The 24135-nt window shown below is 39.0% G+C and overlaps 1 protein-coding gene across 9 annotated transcripts in view; it reads left to right on the top strand.

The window, feature by feature from the left end:
- Positions 1–24135, top strand: part of NRG3 (neuregulin 3) — a 1100020-nt gene that overhangs the window by 470871 nt on the left and 605014 nt on the right. For all 9 annotated transcript variants that reach the window (XM_054435830.1, XM_054435829.1, XM_054435827.1 and 6 more), the window contains one exon: positions 3317–3446. In XM_054435830.1, coding sequence (XP_054291805.1) covers positions 3317–3446 — 130 coding nt within the window. The remainder of the gene's footprint in view (positions 1–3316; positions 3447–24135) is intronic.

The raw sequence follows: 24135 nt of genomic DNA, 5'->3' as shown, positions 1-24135 counted from the left end.
TATCTTATATGTTGAAAATTAAACAAATAGATGTATGAATACATACATGCGCTTTAATCAGATGTATAAATGTAGGAGGATATCATCCAAAATTATTAGCATCTCTTTAGTAGGCTTTGTTTGGTTGTAAGTAATAGAAAATCTCAGTAAGAGTGACTTAGACACAGTATGCTTATTATTTAGTTAACAAAAATCTAAGTAGGTGGTCTTAGAGTTAGCATAGCAACCTAGTGATTTTATTAAGGGTCCAGAATTTGCCTGTATTTCCATACACATATTTTGCATGATGACTTTCAAGAATAAAATTTCACCTCATGATGAATTACACTTACCTTACCCAATGCCTCTGTGATTTCAGGTGGGTAATACTATATAGATAATATACAGTAAAATGTGTAGGTATATTGTAAGGTTTCAAATGTATTGATAATTGCAGTTATTTACTTGGAGAATGATCATACCCAATATTTTATTATTGTTTGTTATATTGTCATTAAAAAGTTATAATAATGATGTTTTCATTGAATTCAGTAAAGTCATTGTGAGGGTTAAGCATGTGCATTTTAAATTAATTTGGAGATTTTAAGCTATGGAAATGGAAAGCCTCAGTACATGTTAAGCCTGATATCTGAGCTTTCCCACCCCAGACTTTTGCAGAGCCATTTACTTGGGTCTCTGATCCTCTGTAATGTGCTGATAGATGATAACATGATGGAGAAATCAGTTGGTAGAATGGGGCGGTAACCACTAGAGACAACAGTTGTCAGATGGAAATTAATTGATTGTAATTGCTTTGCCATTGTATTGCACTTGAAGTCTGTAGCTTGTTAAAACCACTGATTATAAAATAAGGATCTCACTTTGTATGCTGTAGATTATGTTAATGAAAAGCTGTTCTTAGAAGCATGATCAGTGAATATCAATAAATGGATAATAAGAAATTAAAGGAAAAGTTAACTAACTGATCATGAGTTAATATACTTCAGCAGCCAGAGTAGCAGTCAACTGTGCACCGTTTCATATTGAATTTTTTGCTCAGAGCTCTTGAATTTTAAATATTTCCCATAGAGAGATTGATTCTGTGTGACTGTTTATCACATACTGTCTTGAATAACAGATCTTTTCTGTAGAGAATCTCCTGCAAGATGGAAAATGTGTGTGTTTTGCAGAGCCTTTATTTTGTGCCAAAGTATTAACAAGCAGATATTTTGAAATGGAAAACATAAGTTCCCACTGCAACACCAATAGTGGTTTATTTCAGTGCTCGTGGAATACGAGTAACATATGTGTGAGGGTCTGTGTGAATCTGAAGGCCTTGCTTTTGCAATCTTTATCAATATTATAAAAAGTATACTAAAATGATAACATAAATGTTAAATTATATTTCACTTTTTGCTGTACAAAATGTGTTAACTTTTGTAAAATTGTAATGAGGTTTTTAATTATAGCTTTCATTTATAGCATTTAATTGTTGATGTTAGAGAGATCAGATATTTTGGAGATATTTTTATGAGCACCAATTCTCATTAAGCCTCCATGCTGGCCCTCAAGGACCTTACAGAAAAAAGGAACAGATAAAACAAAGAAAGGATTACTTGCAGTGTTGAATGCAGTGATGAAAGTGATAAAAGGCACTGGGAGGCATAAGATGAGATCATCTAAGTTCTGAGGATTTCTGGGTGTCTTCAACAAAGAATGAAGGTCTGGGAAGAAGGAGCAGTGTGACAGTTCTTGGTATTTTGGGGAAATAGAATGATAGTTGAAAATTAAGTTGCATAAAGTTTTAGAGTGCAAGAAGAGACCAGACAGATAAACATATAGATGGCCCATGCCCTGGTTTGCCCTACTGTGGATTTTAAAGTTATTCCCACAGGAGAGCCCATGAGGATTTTTAGATGTGGGAGAGACGGGTGAGTTTCCGTTTAAACTGATCACTCACCGTCAGTTGTGACGATAATCAGGGAAGAAGCTCATTGTGACCTTCGTTTACTGTCTTAGTCCATTTTCTATTGCTTTAACTGAATACCCGAAGCTAGGTAATTTATAAAGAAAATACTTTTATTTCTTGCAGTTTTGGAGGCTGGGAAGTCCAAGGTCAAGGGGCTGCATCTGCCGAGGGCATTCTTGCTGGCGAGGACTCTCTGCAAGCCCTGAGGCAGTGCAGGGCATCACATGGATAGGGAGCAAGAGCATGTCAACTCAGTCCTTCTTTCTCTTCTTGAACAGCCAACAGTTCCATCATGGGGGCCTCACCCTGATGACTTTATCCATTCCTAATTACCTCCCAAAGGCCCCATCTTCAAGTATCATCAACATATGAATTTGAAGATTAATTTTCCAACACATGGAATTTGGGAGACACATTAAAACAAGAGCGGTTAACAAGCTGCTATAATATCCCATGCTTGAATATTATTATTAATCTGAATCTCTGTAAAGGAAATTAAAAGTTTAAGCACTGAATAATTTTTTCTTCTTTGACTTTTTAAGTATATTTTTTGTTGAATGTTACGGTGGAATTGGAGCTAATAGTTGCTTAAAACTCTGTAATTAGAATAATGTCTACATGTGTTAATAGAGTCTGTATCTTGTAGACAGCACTTATTTATGGTGAGTCTCGTATTTGGGATGCAGATATTGATGTATAACTTAATTTGAAAATGTAAGTAATTATGATTTTAAAAATGCATGTTTAATATATGCTAAAAAATGACAATAATTGGTCCTGTTAAATATTTACCAGAAACATTCTTCATATTTGAGAATCTGTTTCAGAATTTAGAACATTTGCATTTTAATTACATAATAAAAGGAGAAAATGAAAGAATAATTGGCTTAGCTATTAGCCAATTATAGCTGTAACTGAAAAAAAATCCCACAAACTGACATTAGATTCCACAGAACAGTCACAATATACATTGATCAGATGTTTAATTATATTTGGCAGGAATAAAGGGAAGGGAATGTTGTTTCAATCCTTCATACAACATGCTTGTTAAAACTGAAATTAATGAGGGTGGATTTGGGGTGTTTGACTTAGGATCATTTAGCTTTTAGTGTTTACTTGTCCTCAAATGGGGCTTCTCCAGAGTGACTCCAATAGATAAAATTTAGCGGAGAAATAAGACAATTGAATACAGTGGTTACAGCCAGCTGCATTTGGTCAGTACCACGGAGGGTTGGAGCTGTCTGTCTTGAGTCCCAGAGGTCAGAGCCCATGAGAAGGCCTCCATACAGAGATCCAGGGCCAGTGACAGGAGTTGTTGGTGTCAGAATGTACTGCTGACAGCATTTCCCCCTGTGCTTTTCCTGGCAGATACAACGACATATTCCACAGAGCGATCCGAGCACTTCAAACCCTGCCGAGACAAGGACCTTGCATACTGTCTCAATGATGGCGAGTGCTTTGTGATCGAAACCCTGACCGGATCCCATAAACACTGTCGGTAAGCCACTGAGGCCACTGGTGGAAAGGGCAGGCCCGCAGCAAGGCCTGGGGGTGGAGGGCGCTGGCAGCATCTGGAATGTGTCATGTCCGGGATACACACAGTCCCACCATTTGAACAGCAGAATCGCGAGTCTTAATTTGGAAAGGGCAAGACTGCTGTCTCTTTAACAGTGGAAGAAGAGAAAATGGAAACAAAGTAGTTAACGGTTTGAGTTTTACCTGACCAAGCAAACAAAGATTTACTTTTAGATCTGCAAAGTTAATGGAAATAATTATTTACACACTTTAAAGGCGTATGTTTATGATGTGGAGCTTAGGCATGTATCCTAGTACTCAGAAATAATCTGTTCTTGAGAACCTACAGACTGTGGCAGGAGAAGCAAACTGCTCATCTAAGATCTAGAATCTCAGTGTTTATTGTGAACCAACCTCAGAGACTTTGTGTCCAGAGAGAACTGCATTTTATTTTGTTTCTGCCCTCCTTTATTAATTTCAGTACTTTTTCTTAACACTTCTGATGAAACACTCTCCAGCAAGAAGTTGTAAATGAAATAGTAGTCCTGTTATAGTATACGTAGAGAACTACTTGGGGAAAACTCCCAGTAGAGATCAGGAAGGTGTTTAATTGGTTTTTAGAGACATAAGGTTATGTCACTGCTAAAAATAAAAACAAGGGGGGATAAAGAGTGCACTTATAGACACTGCAGCTTTAAGACTCAATAGAAGAATCAAATTAACATCTGAAAAATATTTCTTACCGAGCTTTCATTTCCAGTATTACCCTGGTAATTTGTTTTTCTTTGCAATTGTATATGCATCGGTGATCATATATATCCACACCCCTTTTCTTCTCTTTATTTACCCTTCTCGTATGACACAGTTATTAAATTAATTATTCTGAATAGTGAGGCATGGAAAATTATGACTTTTTTCTATTACTATTATAAAACTCTATTCCCACGTTGTTTCACTAAGATGGTGTAGAGAAATGTATTGTATAGTTACGAACTTAGAACATGCCGTGCCAGCAGAAGCTGCCTGGATCCAAGAGCCAGGTTTAGTCCACAGGGAAGATGTATTGCCACACTGAGCAATGGCACAGGTTAGATACATGATATAGTAGGAGGGCTCTGTAAAAGTTACCATATGTCCTGTGTCAGGACAAATAGAACTGTGACCTTTCTCACCCCTGACATGTGGTGTTCATATATGACTTTGGCAGTGCTGCTGCATTTACCCTAGTTGCAAAATTTGCACCCTATTCCTATGCCCTGCAAACCTGGGTTGGGGAAGAAGGGGAGTGGGGATTGTTTCTCTCCACACTCCTCCTCTCTCATATTTATTGTGACTGTGCATGTATGGATACACAGCACACAAGTGACATTAAGACCTTAAGAGAACATCCAGGAATGAGCTACTCCTTCAAAGCATGATGTGCATGCAAGCTCTTTTAGATCCTCAACCATGTTACAGTGGCCAATCTAATGGGATTATCATTTGGAAGTGGCCAATGCAATCAATTATGTTTGAATTCATAATCAATTGAAGAAAGGATGAATCAGAAGCATTAGCTAAAGTAGTGGCTTTCTTTGATGGTGTTTTACCAAGAGGAGGCATCAGATCAGGTCCCACCACAGTATGCAGGCTGAGATGATTCATCTTTTCCAAAACTGAGACTATCAGGAGAACAAAGTAATTCTTCTTTTTCCACATATGGCCATGCTGTATTCTTCATTACTTTATGAGTGTATTAATTTGCTAGGACTGCTGTAACAAAGTGCTACAGACTGGGTGGCTTCACTGTGGAAATTTACTTTCTCACAGTCCTGGAAGTCAGAAGTCCGAGATCAAGGTGTCAGCAGAGTTGATTCCTTTTGAGGCCTCCGTCCTTGGCTTATAGATGGTCAAGGAGATGTACCTTATTATGTTTCCTCTATAGGTGTTTGTGTCCAGAGTTGATTCCTTTTGGGGCCTCTCTCCTTGGCCTGTAGATGGTCAAGGAGACGTATCTTCTCATCATGTTTCCTCTGTAGGTGTGTGTGTTCCAAATTTCCTCCAAGGACATCAGCCATATTAGATTAGAGCACATCCTCATGACCTTATTTTAACTTTATTACTTCTGTAAAGACCTTTCTCCAAATATGATCACATTCTGAGAAACTGGAGTTTACTTCGTGTAGGGATTTTATTGTTTTGTAGATAAATTCAGTCCATAACAATGAGTCTTATGTCCGTAAAAGAAAAATCCTTTGCTTTTGTGAGGTGCATGTATATCTCTAATTTTTGTAACACACATAAGCAGATATATACCTATAGTTTAAGTGAAATGATGTACATATTTAATAATTTTGGCCTTCTGTCTTCATATTTCTTACATATTTCAGTATAGACAGCCTCTTATTTAACGTAGACTCACAACATAGCTAATCATGACAAAAGACTAGCCTAAGACAAAATTGGAACTCGAGTAGGTTAATAGATGCCTATAAATCTCCTACTAGTGTGTATGAATAAATCACACATCACATGTACCTGCTATTCATCTCTCAAGTTTTTCTGTGAATAAAAGGCTCACATTTGTTCCTGCATCAGCCACTTCTAAAAATTCCAGTGTAGTTATTAATAAAGTGCCATTTTGTATAGCACTCTATTTAAGTAGTATGTTTCAGTCATTCTCCTATTCAACAAATGTTTACTGAGCACCTCCTATCACTAAGATACTGTTGAATAAATACATACAGAAATGAATTTAAAAATTAAATGGCACAGCGCTTTGTAATGTATTTGGAGTAAGAAAAATACTTCATCGTTAGGAAATTTTAAAAAGCAAAATACTTCAGTGACTGACATGCTACCAGGAGTATGTTTATGACATAGTAGTTACTGGAATTTGTTTCAAGTTAAATAAGATGCCATTTAATAGATCTGAGAAGCAATATAAAGGCTTGTGCATGACCCTGGCTTATTCAATAGTTTATTTTTGTGTGTCCCAAAAGATTAGACATCTAAATCTGAAAGAAATTAAAATTATATTTCCTAGATAAAAACATTGTAATCCCATAATAAACTGCATCAAATATTTTTCTGTGTTGTGAAAATAGACCATGCTCTGACACATTTCTGTTTTCTTTTCAAGGAATGATAAGAACACAATTACCAAACTATTCGTGATAGAAATCCTGAAAGTACATGCAAAAAAAAAAAAAAAGACAATAATAATCCCAGAAAAGGGAGGAATTGAAAGTGGGGGACCTGTATGTTTCTTCATAATTTTCTTATTCCAATTCTTTAAGAAACACTTGTGGTACCAGTACTTAGAAATTATAAAGCAATTTAATTTTAAAAAAACTTGACAGAAGGATTTTTAAAGAACAAGAAATAGAGAAAATAGATTTTCCTAAATTCAAAATATAATGTGTATATTTATATATATATATGTGTGTGTGTGTGTGTGTGTATATATATATTTTATTTTTCTGAGAGGGAGCTTTGCTTTGTCACTCATGTTGGAGCACGGTGGTGTGATCTTGGCTCACTGCAGCCTCAATCTCCTGAGCTCAGGCCATTCTCCCTACACAGCCTTCTGAGTAGCTGGGACTACAGGTGCTCACCACCATGCCCAGATAATTTCTGTTTTTTTGTTTTTTGTTTTTTGTTTTGTAAAATGGGGCCTCACTAAGTTGCCCAGGCTGATCTCCAACTCCTGGCCTCAAGTGATCCTCCTGCTTCGGCTTCCTAAAATGTTGGGATTACAGGTGTGAGTTACTATGCCCAGCCTGAAAATATAAAGCCACAGATCATCCACAGGCTAATTAGTGAAAACAGATTTTGGTATATTGTGGGGCTTAGTATAGAACAAGGATTGATTCATAAACCAGAGGAAAATGAGAGACCGATTGTTCAATAAATGATTGACTATCAGATAAATAGAATCAGAAGTGTATGCTGACCCCTCTTTCTATACCAAAAGTATACTAATGATTTCAAAAGTTAATGTAATAAACAAATAAAGCCTAAGGAAAATAATAAATAAAATTACATATTTATTTATGCCAGCAATTGTAAGGACCTTGTGAGCAAATAAAAGCAATGGAAGGCAAAAATTAACAACTCTGACACAGCGTTTTTTTATCTGAATATCATAAATCAGAAACAAAATTAAAAGACGAACTATGAGGAAACCGAATAACAAATATGGCAAAGAATTAAAACCCTGAAGAAGTCATGTAGATCAAAGGGTAACATTAAAATAAAATCTCAGTAGGGAAATAGACAAAGGGGAGGAACATAATCTATCTAAAGAGAAATACAGATAACCAGCAAACAAATATACTCAGCCTCACAGAGAAATGCAAATTAGGTATTTTTTTCCTATCCTTTATTTAAAGATTTTTAAAAGTGACTACTATACCCAGTTCGGTAAGGGGGCTGTGAAAACACGTGTCCACAAATACTACTTGAGGGAGTGTACTTTGTTAAGTGTTTTTTTGTAGGTAATATTTTAGTATGTTTTAAAAGCCTTATAGTGTTTTTTGTTTGTTTGTTTGGTTGGTTTTTTTTTTTTTGAGATGGAGTCTCGCTCTGTCACCCAGGCTGGAGTGCAGTGGCGTGATCTAGGCTCACTGCAAACTCCGCTTCCCAGGTTCACGCCATTCTCCTGCCTCAGCCTCCCTGGTAGCTGGGACTACAGGCACCCGCCACCACACCTGGCTGATTTTTTGTAGTTTTTTAGTAGAGACGGGGTTTCACCGTGTTAGCCAGGATGATCTCGATCTCCTGACCTCGTGATCCACCCACCTCAGCCTCCCAAAGTGCTAGGATTACAGGCATCAGCCACCACACCTGGCCCATAGACATACTTGTGAGTATTTATTTGTAGGGATGCTCACCACATTTTTATCTGTAATAGCAAAAATTTTTAACAAGTATGAAATTATGAATTTAAATGTCTATATAAATTAGAATATATTTGTACATTGAATGAATTTTCACAGTGTTTTGAGGATATCCAATGGTCACTATGTCAGGTTAGGTATAAAAATGTAATATGAAATTGCAAACTTGAACATATAGTAGAATCCTAATTCTGAAAAAAAAAACTAAAAAGGTTGATAGTTTACAACTATTTGCTTCTTTCAACTTGGCAAATTTTCTAACATCTCTATATTACACATATATTTCATTTATGTAACACCCGGTTAAGACAGTTGACTCCTGCCTCTAGTCTTTCCATTAAGAAATATAGATAGTGTCCCTGTCTCTGCAAAATCAAGGTCATTATAATTCACTATTATTAAGCTTATAAGAGAACTTTCAATTAAGTGCTTCCAGATTAAGCACTACTAAGTCTATTTGAATGTGTCTGCTCCTTCTTTTATTAGTAATTCATTGATACTTTTTATAATAATTCTTTTTCATATTGAAATCATGTTTTGAAAACATTCAAAACATTGGATTTAATAAAAGGTAGATACACCCTATAGAAATGAAGCTGGATGAAGAAAGAAAATAAGTCACCAGAAACACTTAGAATCAAAATATTCTGAATAAAATCAGAATATTCTGTGATCTTTTCATTTTTATGCCATTTCTAGAAATTTTAAAAATGTTGGCAATGGTGCCATGTATAATATATTGCACTAGAGTGAAAAGAGGTAGCCATTGTGACTGAAAAGATTGCTACACATTTGAATGGACCAAATGTGTTTTAAGGCCAAATTCAAGTAAAAAGGATGTGTCTCTTCTGAATTGAAGCTCATTAAATGTTTCACCAGCCTTCCTGCAAAAATGAATTTTCAAAACTTTGGAAAGGATAGCATTTAAGCTGAATTTGACCTGTATTGACCATTTTGGAAATCAACCAAGCAATTCGCTTGAAGATACTTGAAGCACTTGAAATATGGAATTGCTGGAAAAAGAATAAGGCAGCCCAATAGCAACCATTGCCCAGGGTGATACTTTGGTAACAGGACTGATGGCTTGTGTAACAATCTGACATGCTGATAGGAGTTGGGGAGTGGGGGCAGCCATTGGGAAGGGCAAAGGGAACCCTAAGAGTAGTTTTTTCTCCCTATTATGACTGGCTGTCTCTGAGTAGGTTTTGAAATAAAAGTTTCCATTTTTAAGATAATTGATTGGTCATTGTGTAATGACATTTCTGCGATATAACAGGACCATCCCAGTTAGTGCTTTGCTCTGTCACTTTGGAGGTCCATTAGCTCTTCCATTCAGTGAGGGTCCTCTATATCAAATGGTTCTCCAGTAAGTGCTCTGAGAGCAGCAGCTAATGATTCCCTGTGGTTGAAGCAAGTCAGAATGAAAATGGAGTTTTGGCACACATCCCTGAATTCCATCGACAGGAGGGAATGAAGGTTAGAATACCTATAAATCCAGGCCAGCCTCCAGAGTCGCGGCAGATTCCCTGCAGAATGGTGTTAATAACAAGGTGAAGAACCTTAGAAGAATTTGCAAGTTCATCAAAGAAATGTTCATGAGAATGTTTGCCATAGCCCAGACATAATTTAGGTAATTTGCAATAGCCATATTGATAACAGGTGGTCTACCGATTGCTTTTGACAAGAGGAAATGAAGAAAGTTATAATTATTCTTCTTCTCTGTGGACATAGCTTGTCATGATAGTCTTAGAAAGTCGGAAAGCAAGCAAACCAACAACACAATGAATGTAATTTTGTAATTCTATGACACTTAAGCAGTGGTTTACCTCTTCTAATTCGACCTTTTTGTATTAAAATTAGTTGGCAGTTAGTACATTGCTTTGGATATGGATATTTAAGTATCATGCAAAAAAACAAAAAAGCACATTCAACCAACACATCATTTTGTTATTAGCCAAATATTACTTTATTTTAATGTTTTCTTTCGTGATTGGAATTTAGTTATTAGCCAAAGATTACCGTATTTTAATGTTTTCTTCTGTGATTAGTGGCTCTATCTGAAGCAGGAAATGGCGTTTTTTAAGGAGGTCATTATGACTTGGGTTTGCTTTTGTATCCAAGAATTGACACAAATTTTTTTATTTAAAATACCTTCCCTGTGTGAGTTGGGGTAAGACATACAAGAGGCAAATGTGAGTGTTCAAAACTGAGAGACCTGAGTTCAAAGTTCTACTCAGCTTTCTACTAACTCTGATTTTTTGCAAGTCATTTAATCAGAACCTTCAATATTTAATTTTTTTAAGATAGTCTAATAGTTGCCCCAAAAGGTCAATGAAAGAATCGAAAGCAACATATAGACAACTATGACTGTGAAATAGATACTGTGTATATATATGATAGCTCTTTCCTCTCTCCTTTATGCTCGTATTGAAGCCAAGGAAAAGCATATTTCAAGAATCCTGTGAGAGAAATTGTACCAGTATCATCTGCCTTATTTAATTAACAGGAGACTTCGGTTTAAAAGTGGGGAGGGGCATGTCAGAGAATTCCTGTCTACTGTATATTCTCAGGACTCAGAATTCCTATTGCTAATTTTAATACTTTCACAAATTAGCAATTTTCTATTATTTGTTACATTCTGCAAGCATTTCTTGATTTTTCCCACATTTCTTTTCTTAATGACTCTTCATAGGTTTAAAGGAAATATTATTTTTCCTTTCCTACCTAATCAGTGTAAGGGGCCATAATTGTGTCAATAACATGAAATTGATGTCGATTTTGCAATTTTGTGACACAATACAATAGCCTGTTGACTTTTTTATTTTTATTTTTTTTGCAGAAAAGAAAAATACACTTCCATGTGAAAATGTACACACTGAAAATTATAGATTTTACTTGTGGAAAATATATGATTCAAGAAAAATGATTTACTTTTTTGTTAATTCTTTCCCAAAATAGTTTTCTGAAAGTTTGGCTATCTGTATACTTCAGTGTTTAAAATATGTAGGCACTAATATTCTTAATGACATAAAATAAAAATAATCTGCTTTATGAAAGCCTACAGAAAATAATTAAAAAGGAACATTTTGAAATGCAGGATATGTTAGCAGCAAATATAGAACCCAAGATAAGCAAGGCGTGTTCGACTCTACCTAGACAGTGTCAGATCTCTGGTAGTTAGTACATTGCTTTGGATATGTAGCTTTTAGCTGCTCTCCTTTGTAAGTTTTAAGACCAGGCTTGTTTATGTATAACTATTCAGTGTCATACACACACAGAGACATGCACACACTCTTTTTGTTTGCTCCCATGATGATTTATTTACCAGCTGCAAAATAGGGATGATGATAACTGTCCTTCCTGGCAGTCATTGGACCATAATATATGTGAATGTCAATTGGAAGTTGTAAAATGCCGTATAAATGCAAGATATTGTAGCTGTGCAAAGCCTAAAATTACCTGACTGATTTTGGTCTGTCCCTTATCCCTTATAATGAGAGTGCTAGCAACTAAAACACCTTGAAAATTACTGGAGTGTTTTTATAGCCAATAGACTCCAGAATTTATATAGCACTTAGAATTTTATCAAACTTTCTTTGTACTAGTCTGATTATTTAAAGAAGATCTCACTATACAATGATGTCTTTAAAATATTTAATTTTAAAAAGATAAAAATATTTTTAAAAGATAAATATTTTTTAAAGATAAATAAGAATATTTTTATTTCCTTGCTGACTCTTTAAAAAGTGCTGTCTTTTTGTCTTCTGTTTTTCCTAATAATTCTTATTTGGTCTGGCTGGTTGGATTCAATGCTCCACTGCTACTAGCAGACAAATTATACATATTCTTGACCAGACGTGGTGGCTCGCGCTTGTAATCCCAGAACTTAGGAGGCTGAGATGGGCATATCACATGACATCAGGAGTTTAAGACCATCCTGGCCAACATGGCAAAACCCAGTCTCTACTAAAAATACAAAATATTAGCCGGGTGTGGTGATGCACGCCTGTAATCTCAGCTACTTGGGAAGCTGAGGCACGAGAATCACTTCAACCTAGAAGGTGGAACTTTCAAGGTTGCAGTAAGCCAAGATCATGCTACTGCACTCTAGCCTGGGTGACAGAGTGAGACTCCATCTCTAAATAAATAAATAAGTAAATAAATAAATAAAACATATTCTCTGTGATTCAGTTTTCTTATCTGTTAAGTGGGAAAAACAATATTACTACTTCCCAGGATTATTTGAGGCTTGATATAGGTAAAGTTGAGATGCCTGATATTGAGTAAACACAGGGAATTTGGGGTAAATGCAGTATAATACAGTAAGTTACAGATATTGTTACTTCATCTGCACAGCTTTGTTGACAGGTCAATGTACTTGTGTCAGAACTTCTTGATAGGTACTCAGAGTCTCCCAGCACAGTGAGTCTTGTGCAGAGAGTTCAATTTAGATCCACTAATGGGAATAAAAGAAAACAGGCACAGATACATTATTTAAAAACACAATAATACCAGATCGTGCACAAGAACACATTTTAGAATCAAGGATCATTGTAATTATTCAAGTATTAAACTTAAAAGGCAGGCAGAAATAGGAGGCCACCTTTTGTTAGGAGAATGCTCCCTTTTGACAGTTCCTGAAGAAAAAAGATGGGAAAAACACTCCTTACCACCTACTGTTTAGGCCATTCCTGCTGTCGACCCCTCAGATGTGTCCCCAACAGCTCCCTTTGGAACTGCCTCACCGGGCACCTGCTTCCTGCCTGAGGGGTTCACTATCTTGTGAGGGATGGGACAGTCTGGAAGCTTCTCCCATGCAGATAGAGCAGAGAGAGAATTATGCAATATTTTGTATCCCCGATAAAATTATATAGTTTAAGTGGATTATGGATTATTTCACCAAATTTATTTTAAAAATTAAGAACATATCCATAAATAATTATTTTAGCCAGAGATGATCTATCGGTACAAATGTGAACAGTAACCTTGGTACCACAGGCCCCGCCGTGCAAGCTTCTTGGGTAAATATTTCAATAAAACCTTCTCAAAACAGGATAAAGATGGCTCAGCTGTTCTGTGGACTCTGCCGAGGCAGTGAGGGAATTCGCCGTGTCCTTCTGTGGCCTGCCCATCTCTGGGGCTACTGAAAGGATTCTTCCTCCAACCTAAGTTTCACAGCATCAGGCAGCACTTCTGGGTTCCTGAGCGTGCTATTTCTTTCCAATTCACTTTTGTCTGATCATCATTTAAAAACATAAAAGATGGCTTAAGGGCCAAATCACAATTTTTATGCATAAAACAAAATGTCAGTGTTTGTGTACCAGACTAGGGAGGCTGACACCAGGTTCTACATGCTTCGCCTCCCCACTAAACTCTCTCCTTTATTGTCCCAGTGGTTCAGGAATTCAAACTGCTTGAAAATAAGACATTTAAACTCTGGCTTTATGTACTCTACTTATTTTTAGAGGTAGGTTCTTGCTCTACTGCTCAGGATGGAGTGCAGTGGTACAGTCATGGCTCACTGCAGCCTTGACCTCCTGGGCTCAAGTGATCCACCTTCCCCAGCCTCCCAAGTCAATGGGACTACAAGTGCACACCATCATGCCTGGCTAATTTTTTAAAGTTTTTGTACTGGTGGGGTCTCAGTATGTGGCCCAGGCTGGTCACAAACTCCTGGCCTCAAGTGATCCTCCTGCCTTGGCTTCCGAAAGTGCTGGGATTATAGGTATGAGCCACTGTGCCTGGCTTAGCTCCCAAAACTTTTCAGGCATAATGGGAAATATTAACAACTTTCTCTGTAAAATAAGCATAATCCAAGGATGTTCCATGATGAGTATGACATATACTTGACCTAATTATAATTTGATTACACTCAAATTCATAGAAAAGCAAGACTATCATATACTATGTGGGTTTTTCTTAATGTAACTTTCACCAGAATGTACAACCTCTGTATTGTTATCCCCACTTTGCGGAAATCAGCTGAGAGTTTCCTGAGTCACTAAGTACTAGCAGGCTTTGGATGATAATGAAACGAGAGAGTTCCCTGACATATGACAGGGGTGTGGCTCACCTGTTTGGTCGCCCCACAGCTGAAACCCCTGAAGGAAGGGGGAGCATGCAGAAGGGCATGTTCTGTTTGGTCGCCCCACAGCTGAAACCCCTGAAGGAAGGGGGAGCATGCAGAAGGGCAGTGCAGAGGCCGAGGCAAGTGCTCTGGCTCCACAGCAGTGTCTAGAGGTGGATACCTGCAACCCTCCATGTTACAAAACTCTTTCAGTTTTGCCATCCACAGATGGCTTGAGTGTTAATCAGCTCAGTGGACCCTCTACTTTATCACAAGGTCAAGGGGCCAGTGTGACAACCTTCTGTATCCCAAGCTCTTGCCTAGTGGCCCAGAAGAATTGGATCACATGTGGGCTGGAAGGATGAATGCAAGGTTTTGTTGAGTGGTGGAGGTGGCTGTCAGCGAGATGATGAGGAACTGAAAGTGGGGATGGAGTGGGAAGGTGATCTTCCCCTGGAGTGGGGCTGCCCAGCAGCCAGACTCCTCCAATCAACCCCCGCTGAACTCCCCTCAGCATCCAGACATCCCTCCTCTTCTCTTTCTCTGCCACGTCGTTCTGCCATTGCTGATCTGCTGGTCTGCTCTGGAGCTTGTGGTTCAGGGTTTATATGGGGGCAGGATAGGGGAATGGAAAGCCAAAAGGCAACTTTTTGGGCATGAAAACAGAAATGCCTATTCTCATTCAGGGATGCGGGTATCTAAGCTTAAAGGTGGGGCCTTTGCTAGGGAACCACCCTCTTCAACCCAGTATTTTCCCATTTCCTGTCCATATCAATAAGGTAGAAGAGAGGGCCCTAAAACCCATTCTTTTCACTGTACCCCAACTCTGTGTCAGTGCACGTTAACATCCAACTACTCTTTTATTTCGTTACCTATGTACCTACATATTACTTGAGAAAACTAAGAAATTGACAGAAGGGCCAAGCATTCCTTGTTTTATAGAAAAAAAGCCAAAGACAGTGTTTCCAAAGTTTATCTCAGAGTAAATCTCTAAAAATATGGTTTTTTTAAATGATCACAGTGATTCTGGTGGCTTTATGAATATCAGGAAAATATTTCTACTAGAGACAGCTTAAAATCCACCTTACAAACATACACACACACACACACACACATGTTCACACACATGCATATACACACAGTCTATTTACTAGGTATCTGGCATCATGCAAGACACTGAGGTTCAGTGACAAATGAGACCAAAAGTTCCTTCCTGTCAATAACTTGCTATAAGAGCACTGGGAAGCCAACAGAATCTAGTGTGGAAGGGACCACAATGGGCAGATCCTGGCCATACTTGGCAGTGAAGCTCATATTTGGAATTATAGGGAAATGCATTCTAGGCTGGTAAACTGAGGGAAAATATCTTCCTCAACTATATAAAATCCCTCATGCAAGTTTTATCAAATGAGAAATTAAGGATAAAGTGAAAGGAATAAAAAAGATGAGAGCATTACACCTGGTTTGGGGAATATGTTTTTAGAAATATACATGCCATATGTGAGGCTATAGAATGGTACTTTTTGTTCTATTTTATGTACACTCAGAAGTAAATGGCAATTTAATACATTCTTTTATCATTCTGCCAATGTTTATTAAGCATTTTCAATGTTCCGAGTCCACTGTAAAGTGGTAAGAATATAATGATGAATGTTCTCAGAAAAACTCATAAGAGAGGGGTTGAGATGGATATTTTCTAGTTCAATTCAATATGACAAGTTCTGTGATAGATATGAGCTATGCTCATATCTGTTTTGTGTTGCTGTAAAGGAATACCTGAGGCTGGGTAATTTATAAAGAAAAAAAGGTTTCTTTGGCTTATGATTCTGATGGTTGGGAGGTTCAGGATTGGGCATCTGCATTTGATGAAGGTCTCGGGGTGCTTCCACTCCTGGAGGAAGGTGAAGGGAAGCAGTATGTGCAGAGATCACACAAGGAAAGAGGGAACCAGTGGTGAGGTGCCAGGCTTTTTTCAACACACAGTTCTCTTGGGAACTAAAGAATGAGAGTGCACTCTCCTCTGAGGGAAGGCATCAATCTGTTAATGAGAGATCTGCTCTCATGACTCAAATACCTCCCAGTAGGCCCCTCCTCCCAACACCCCCACACTGGGGATCTAATTTCAACATGAGAGTGTGTAAGGACAAACAAACCATATCCAAATCATAGCACTCATATGTACATAGAGGATTCCAAAAATCAATGCTCATGAAGCCAGGGAGCACTTCAGAGAGGAGATAACACATTAATTTGCATTTGGAAAGATAAGAGCCTTTTCATTTCTCATTTGGAAGCCTAGTCTTGCTGGCCAACAAAGACTTGGAGAGTTGAGCTGCTATTGGAGAAGTTTCTCTTTAAATCCAAGAGGGAGGGAAATTTCAAAATTACTTTAGATGCAATTAGAAGTAATCAGCTTCATATCATAAATTTTTGATGCAATTGGTCCCTTCCTTTCTGGATTATTTTTTCTCTCATGTCCAGATGGTTCTCACAAACATATCAGAAGATGATGACATTTTTAATTCCTTTCACTCAAGCTCTGAATTTATCTGAATGGAAAGTATAGAGAAGACTGTGATTCTTCAAGCCTAACAAGTATATCACACTGATTAAATTATGAAATTAAGATTTTTTAAATTAAAAATTAATGTATAACTTTTATCTACATATGTGAGATATTTGCAAAGATAATTTTATTGTTCCAATCAAAAATTAATTGTATTAACATTTTATTATGCATGTGTTTATTTATTCTGAGAATCTTGCTCTGTTGCCCAGGCCAGAGTACAGTGGAACAATCTTGGCTCACTGCAACCTCCACCTCCCTGGGTCAAGCAATTCTCCTGCCTCAGCTTCCTGCGTAGCTGAGATTACAGGCATGCACCACCATGCTCAGCTAATTTTAGTATTTTTAGTAGAGACGGAGTTTCGCCACGTTAGTCAGGCTGGTCTCAAACTCCAGGCCTCAAGGGATCCACTCACCTTGGCCTCCCAAAGTGCTGGGATTACAGGCATGTGCCACCACACCTGGCCTGTATTAACATTTTAGATGTAGGAAATGATTTTTCAGTTCTAAAATTTTCCTAAAGAATTAAACATATCCACTTAAGGATGCGTTGACCACTGATCATTGTTGAATAATGAAACTTTAGGGATAATAATGAAACTTTACTGGAACATTCAAGTGAAAATGTTCTACATTTCCCTTTTTCTCTAACTGCTGCTGCGAGGCTCACATAGGGTGAAAGTAAGGTAACTGTAAAGGATGTACCTTGTTATGGGTCAGGCAGCAGGTTACCATATTGGCACATATAGCAACACATGCATACAGCAGAGATCAGAGAAAGAAAGTTTGTAAGAATTCCTAAAACAGGATAGCTTTCTAGTTTCTCAAATACTACTTTCTGATTTAAACAAATCCAAAATACAATTATAGCTAACGTCAGAGAAAGGAGTTATTAATTCAGCCGTAGACCATTAAACAAACAGACCCCAGGCTTAGGGCCAGACGGGATGCTTGGATATGTGGATGTGGAGAGACAAAGGCAATGCCAAGAGGCCAGTATGCTTAGAGCCTGGCCTCCCTGGAGTGCTCTGACAGCGGGTGGATCCCAATGACCCTGTGCTCCTGAAGGGCAGAAATTCAATTAGGAACTCTCAGCTTTCAGCTTTGAGGCTCAGGCTAGTGTATCAGTGGGGTAGCTCCACTGCTGGAGGAAAGACATTCTGCAGCAGTTATGAAATAGAGGCTAATAATAGGACAAGGGAGAGTGAAAAACATGAGGTTGGAAAGAATTGGCAGAAAGGATGAGCTGATAAAGCATCTACTTTAAATAAGGTCATAATTTTGCCACAGTTTGGGGTGTTCTCCTGTGCTAATTTATAGTCACAATCAAAATCACATGGAAGCCTTATTTTCTTTGACAAGGTTTTATTTTCAGTGCACTAGAAAGCTCTTTCCTTTCTGCCTGGGTTAGCATATGTGAAAGAAATAGTGATTATTTTAATGATATTAAATAGTAGCTTTGATCTCTTCCCCCTACAAGCTAACCAAAACATTATCTGGATGTATGAAATGATTCCTTTGTGAGCAAAACCTCTGTATCTATTATAATGTTTCTGTTCCTCTACCTGACTCTCCCACTAGGCTTTGAGTTCATCTGTGCTTCCGGAACCTACCACCTACTCAGGAAAGATAAACTGAATCAATGAAAAATACGCTAAATACCTACCACTCTCATTTTTTAGAGGACAAATTTAAGACGTTAAAGAGGAGACAGAAATGTTAATATCAATCTTCTATTTCAAACCTACTAAGCCCAAGGCAAAAGCTTACACCCTTTCTACACTGCTTCATAATTGCCTACCTTGTGTTCATGTTAAATATGCAAAGGAACGTTGTATCACATTTGATACATGACAAGAAGGAGACTCCCAGAGGGAAGATCGCTTCCTCAAAGATGCCCACCAGTAGGTAGGAGGTCTGATCACCAGTCTCAGTTCTGCCTGACTCTAAAGCTCTCGATCCTCCAATCTTGTCAAATTTGCTTTATTATAAGAATCACCAAAGGCCATGGTTAAAAATATAGATTCTCAAGATCTTCCTCTGAAGATTCTAATGTAGGTATCCGCTGGGACCCAATAATCACGCATTCATCGTTGAGACCAACTTGGGAAACAGTGAATAAGACTAGTGTTTCTCGAACTCTAGTGAGTGTATGAATCCTGTGGGGATCAACTGCAGATTAAGGTACAGCGGTAGGTCTGGGGTGGGGCCTGGGATTCTGTGTGTCCAACAAGGTCGCAAGTGATGACTCTGCTGTGGGTCCACAGCTGTACTTGAAGCAGTGAGGAACTAAGCCTTGCTGCTCAGCTCACAATAGGACCCTTATTCCCACCCTAGAGGTCCTTTAGTAATTCTGCCACTACCATACACCCTCCAACTCTGTGCAGCCCAGCAATTATGCCAGAGCAAGCTTTCCTGCATACTCTTGTAAATATGTTTGTGAAGCTTATGGAAAAGTCTGTTTATCTGTATTAGTTACCCTGCTAGTTCACATACCTACCAAATAAGAATCTCTGGGTACCTGCAACACAACTTCATCCCATGCCCAACTCATCCACGATGGTTTTAAAAGCCAACTGTTTCCACAGGTTTCTATTATAACAGGGGGATTTTATAGATCACATTTGCTATTCACAGGTTTAGCCTGGACAACTGATATTTTTCCCAAACAGTAGAACTTTGGGGGAAAAATGTTCTCTGCAGCATTCAGATAAATGGATGAAGAAGCACTTCTTAGAGGTTGCCAATCATCACACCTCTGCAGGACTTAGGTTCATCTAGGATAACTCACCCGAGGCTTTAAAAAATTACTAATTTTTGGCCAGGTGCAGTGGCTCACGCCTGTAATCCCAGCACTTTGGGAGGCTGAGGCGGGTGGATCACGAGGTCAGGAGATAGAGACCATCCAGGCTAACACGGTGAAACCCCGTCTCTATTAAAAATACAAAAAGTTAGCCAGGCGTGGTGGTGGGTGCCTGTAGTCCCAGCTACCAGGGAGGTTGAGGCAGGAGAATGGCGTGAACCTGGGAGGCGGAGCTTGCAGTGAGCTGAGATCACGCCACCACACTCCAGCCTGGGCGACAGAGTGAGACTCCGTCTCAAAAAAAAAAAAATTACTGATATTTTTTATAACTAGGAAAGCTGTAATGTGTAAACATGACAAAACACCAAAATGCTAAGTGAATTTTACAATGGAACATGGACTTTTCAAAGGGACAATTCTGATCAGTGAAATCTGTTCTAAACCTCGGCTTTTCTGATTCCTAGCAGGGTGACCCTTGGTAATATCTTAGCTCCAGTGGACCTTAATTTCTTCATTGTGAAATGGCGTGATTGAACATAATTCCTAGGTCTCCTCAAATTCTAAATTCGGGTGAAGAAACAGGGTGATCCTTCGCAATTTCATCTGTTTCAGTATATGCGTTTATGACATTTCTATCAAAGAAAAGTGGAGACATTTCAGAAAGAGCAAGTATTTCCTGAGAAAACATAGCTGTTCTATGTTTTGAAGCACAAAACATAAAATGCCAAATTAAGAAGGGTGTGACTGTCAGGGGAAAGACAGCACACAGAAAACCTGTGAGTCCTTCATGCCAGTGCCTCACAGACTGGCTATCTACTCACCTGTGCAGCTTTTAAAAATTCATTCTGTTTCAGTAGGTCTGGGGTGGGGATGAAATTCTGCATTTCTAACAAGGCTCTGGGTGCCAGGGGTGTCGCTGAACGTGAGTCTGGCCTTGTCTAGCAAGGCTTTACACCAGAGCTCTTCCACTTTAGCTGCAGAGTTGAACTGCCCAGATTCAACATTCAGATAGGCCGGCCACATGCAGAGCAAACAAATTTGGATCTCTGTAAGTGAGACTAAGGCATTTGTTTTTTAAAGCTGCCTAAGTGATTTCCATGGGCAGCCCTGGTTGAGAATCCCTGCTCTACTCTTCTGCCACAGGCCTCCACTGGGGCTTCCCAGGTCCTTGAAACTTTGGGTTTCATTTATTTATGAACACATTTATCACAATGGTAGAATACAAAATAGGTATTTCACCCTCACTTTACCATAACCAGTAGAGTGAAACCGACTGTGCCAAGAGATCATGCTATTTATCTGGCGGGGTCTTTTACACACTCACAGAATTTTCCAGAGGTGGTCCTTATGAAGCAGACTGACTTTTTGTTCTGCTCCCCAAGCACCAACGCTACCACTAACACCGCTTGTGGCATATTGCCCTGTGGCTACGTGGGTCTCCATAATTGTCACCTTCAAGTTACCTGTTACCATGCTGGTCACCATACCCATGTTTAGTAAGGTTTTCCATGGCTGCATGTTTACAAGCTTTCTGATCATCTTTCCCTTTTCCTTCTCATCCTCACTCTTTTCATTCTCCCTCTTCCTTCTATGCATATTCATTGAGTACCTGCTCTCTGTCTAGCCTATGCTAGGTGCTTCATTGCAATCTGTACATGGATGAAGTACTTATCTTCTACTGCTTCTTTGGAATTGAATACTAAAAGTGAAATTACTTGGTCCAGGAACATGAATATGTTCATGACTCTTGACCCAAATCCCTCTTGCCTGCATTCGGTAAGCTTCTATTTGCTGATTGAATATGTGTAAGCTTGCCCCTCCTTATTATTTAATGCCTATGTCTTTGATTGATGTATATTTTTTATATTCTTTATTTGGCTGTAATGTGAATTTAAATTTTATTTTTTTCTTTAATAGTGAATGTTTTAAAGGCAATGAGAAACCAATAAAGCAATCGAATAACTTGCTCATTTTATGCATGTGTCATATATTTTCATCTTCAGAAGCTACCAGTTCATTCTCTGTATAGGCAGGGACAACAAGGATGCCTCGAAGTAAATATTCTTTGATTTCACCAGAGCCTCTTAGCTTTGCAAATATGAGACATACATGCATCATGGTCCTGCAGGATGAGGGTAAGTAATCTGAGAGATAGAGAGAGAGAGAGGTGTATGTGTGTGTCTGTGTGTGTGTGTGTGCACATGCGTGAGTTCATCAGCCTGCCCGACAAGGGATAACGTAACATAATATTCAAGTTCTGGGAGGGTAGAGACCAAGACTCTAAACCGTGTCCTTCCAAATTCAAAGCCAACAGGACTTCTTTGAGAAGAGCAGTGACCTTATTGAGATCAGTGTCAGGAAGGGACACCAAAAGCACAAAGGGGAGATGACCAGGAGACCAGGAAGGAGTTAGATGGTGACCCAGGCTTAAATCTAAACCTAGAGAATAGTCATGGTGCGTCTGTATGGTCACATGGTGAAAGTGAATCAGGCTTTCCTGGCTTCCCTGCTTCGGGCTTTTGAGCGTGTGTCGTATAATCCCGGGAGGCTGGGATTTCTGCAAATAACGTTTACGAATCAGGTTGGATTGGGATTTTTGGAGGATTACCACTTCTGTCACTGGTGCCACCTTGTGGCAAATGCTACAGTAACAACTTGCTGTAGTGTAGCTGATAGAATTTGACCGTCATTTCTTTTACTAGGCGTTTGGGCTAGGAAGTGAGAATAAATCTAATAATTTGGATAACCAGTGAAGGGGAAATCTTGAGCTTTCAGTCACTAAGGGTAGGTGGAGGTTTTAGAACTCTCTGAAATTATTTATACAGGATTGTTTCATTTGTTTTTTCTTACTTGTTCAGGGAGATCTGCATAGTTGTAGGGGAGAGAATGAATTGGAGGAGTTTCTACCTAAATGTTAAACCTCCTCCACACTCCCCAACATCAACCTGGAAAAGTTACAGAGGGAAAGCATTAAGACATGGAAAACATTCTGAGAAACTCCAGTGAAACATTTCAGTGGGAGACAGGAACTGTTGTGAACTTGGAGTACGTGTGATTTGAAGCCTAGAGCAGGAGGCAGCTCATGGGGCTCTGGAGCTCTGGCTCTAAGCCAGCAAAGACTGATTCACTTTCACCATGTGGCAATGCAGAAGCAGGTGGGTTGTTCTCCAAGTTGTAGATTTAATCCTGGATCCCTGTAACATAGGGAAAGAGCTGATGGAATTTTCTTTCTTTCCTTCTTTCCTTCCTTCCTTCCCTCCCTCCCTTCCCTCCCTTCCTCCCTCCCTCCCTTCCCTCCCTTCCTCCCTTCCTCCCTTCTCTTCTACTCTCTCCTATTCTCTTTTTTCTTTTCTTTTCTTTTCTTTCTTTTTGACAGAGTTTTGCTCTGTTGCCCAGGCTGGAGTGCAGTGGTGCGATCTTGGCTCACTCCAACCTCCACCTCCTGGGTTCAAGCAATTCTCCTGTCTCAGCCTCCCAAGTAGCTGGGATTACAGGCATGTGCCACCACACCTGGCTAATTTTTGTATTTTTTGTAGAGACGGGGTTTCATCATATTGGTCAGGCTGGTCTCAAACTCCTGACCTCAGGTGATCCACCCACCTCGGCCTCCCAAAGTGCTGGGATTACAGGCGTGAGCCACCGCGCCTGGCCACTGATGGAATTTTCTCTTGCTTCTCTCCTTCTATGGCCTGGTGTGCTGTATCACTCACATAGGGAGGCTCAGGCTATAAGGATAAGGGCACTAGAAGATCTGAGTAGTATTCGTGGATGGAGAGCAGAGGGGACACAGGTGGGAGCTAATTAGGCGCAGGTAACCATTTCCCCATCCTTCCTTCTCCAAATCCTGATAAGTGATGGACTGCACCCAAAGGAGTGTTTCTTCCTCAGGATGTTCCCCCTGGGAGACTGAACATGAAGCCTGGACCTAAGGAATGGTTTGGTAGTGTTGAGAGGGGTTAACTGTGGCTTCCTAGCACCTGTGACCCTCAATTCAAGCTCATCCCATTTCCACTCTAACACCCTAGGAGGACTGCAAGTCTAAGGAAGTCTAGCCATGGCCCCTTTTACATTTTCATTGCCTGAAAAATTAGCCAACACTCGGGGGGAAATGAGCTTCACAGGCCCAAATAATGACAGAGGAGCAGCACTATTTCAAAAGAACCTGAATTAGAGAAAATCTTTAGACCAAGGAAAGGAAACAGAGACAATGATCTAAAGAAGCGAGAATTGAAAGAGAGAATACTAGATAGATTTGAAAAAAGATAATCCACAGTAAAATGGGTGTGATAATAACAATCCTTGCTTTACTGGACTATTATGAGGATTAAATGAATTGATATATGTGGTGCAAAGACT

Source organism: Pongo pygmaeus, chromosome 8 (assembly GCF_028885625.2).
Source record: "Pongo pygmaeus isolate AG05252 chromosome 8, NHGRI_mPonPyg2-v2.0_pri, whole genome shotgun sequence".
Taxonomy (NCBI): Eukaryota; Metazoa; Chordata; class Mammalia; order Primates; family Hominidae; genus Pongo; species Pongo pygmaeus.
Note: the sequence above shows the minus strand (reverse complement) of the source record. Positions and strands in the feature narration are given on the sequence as shown.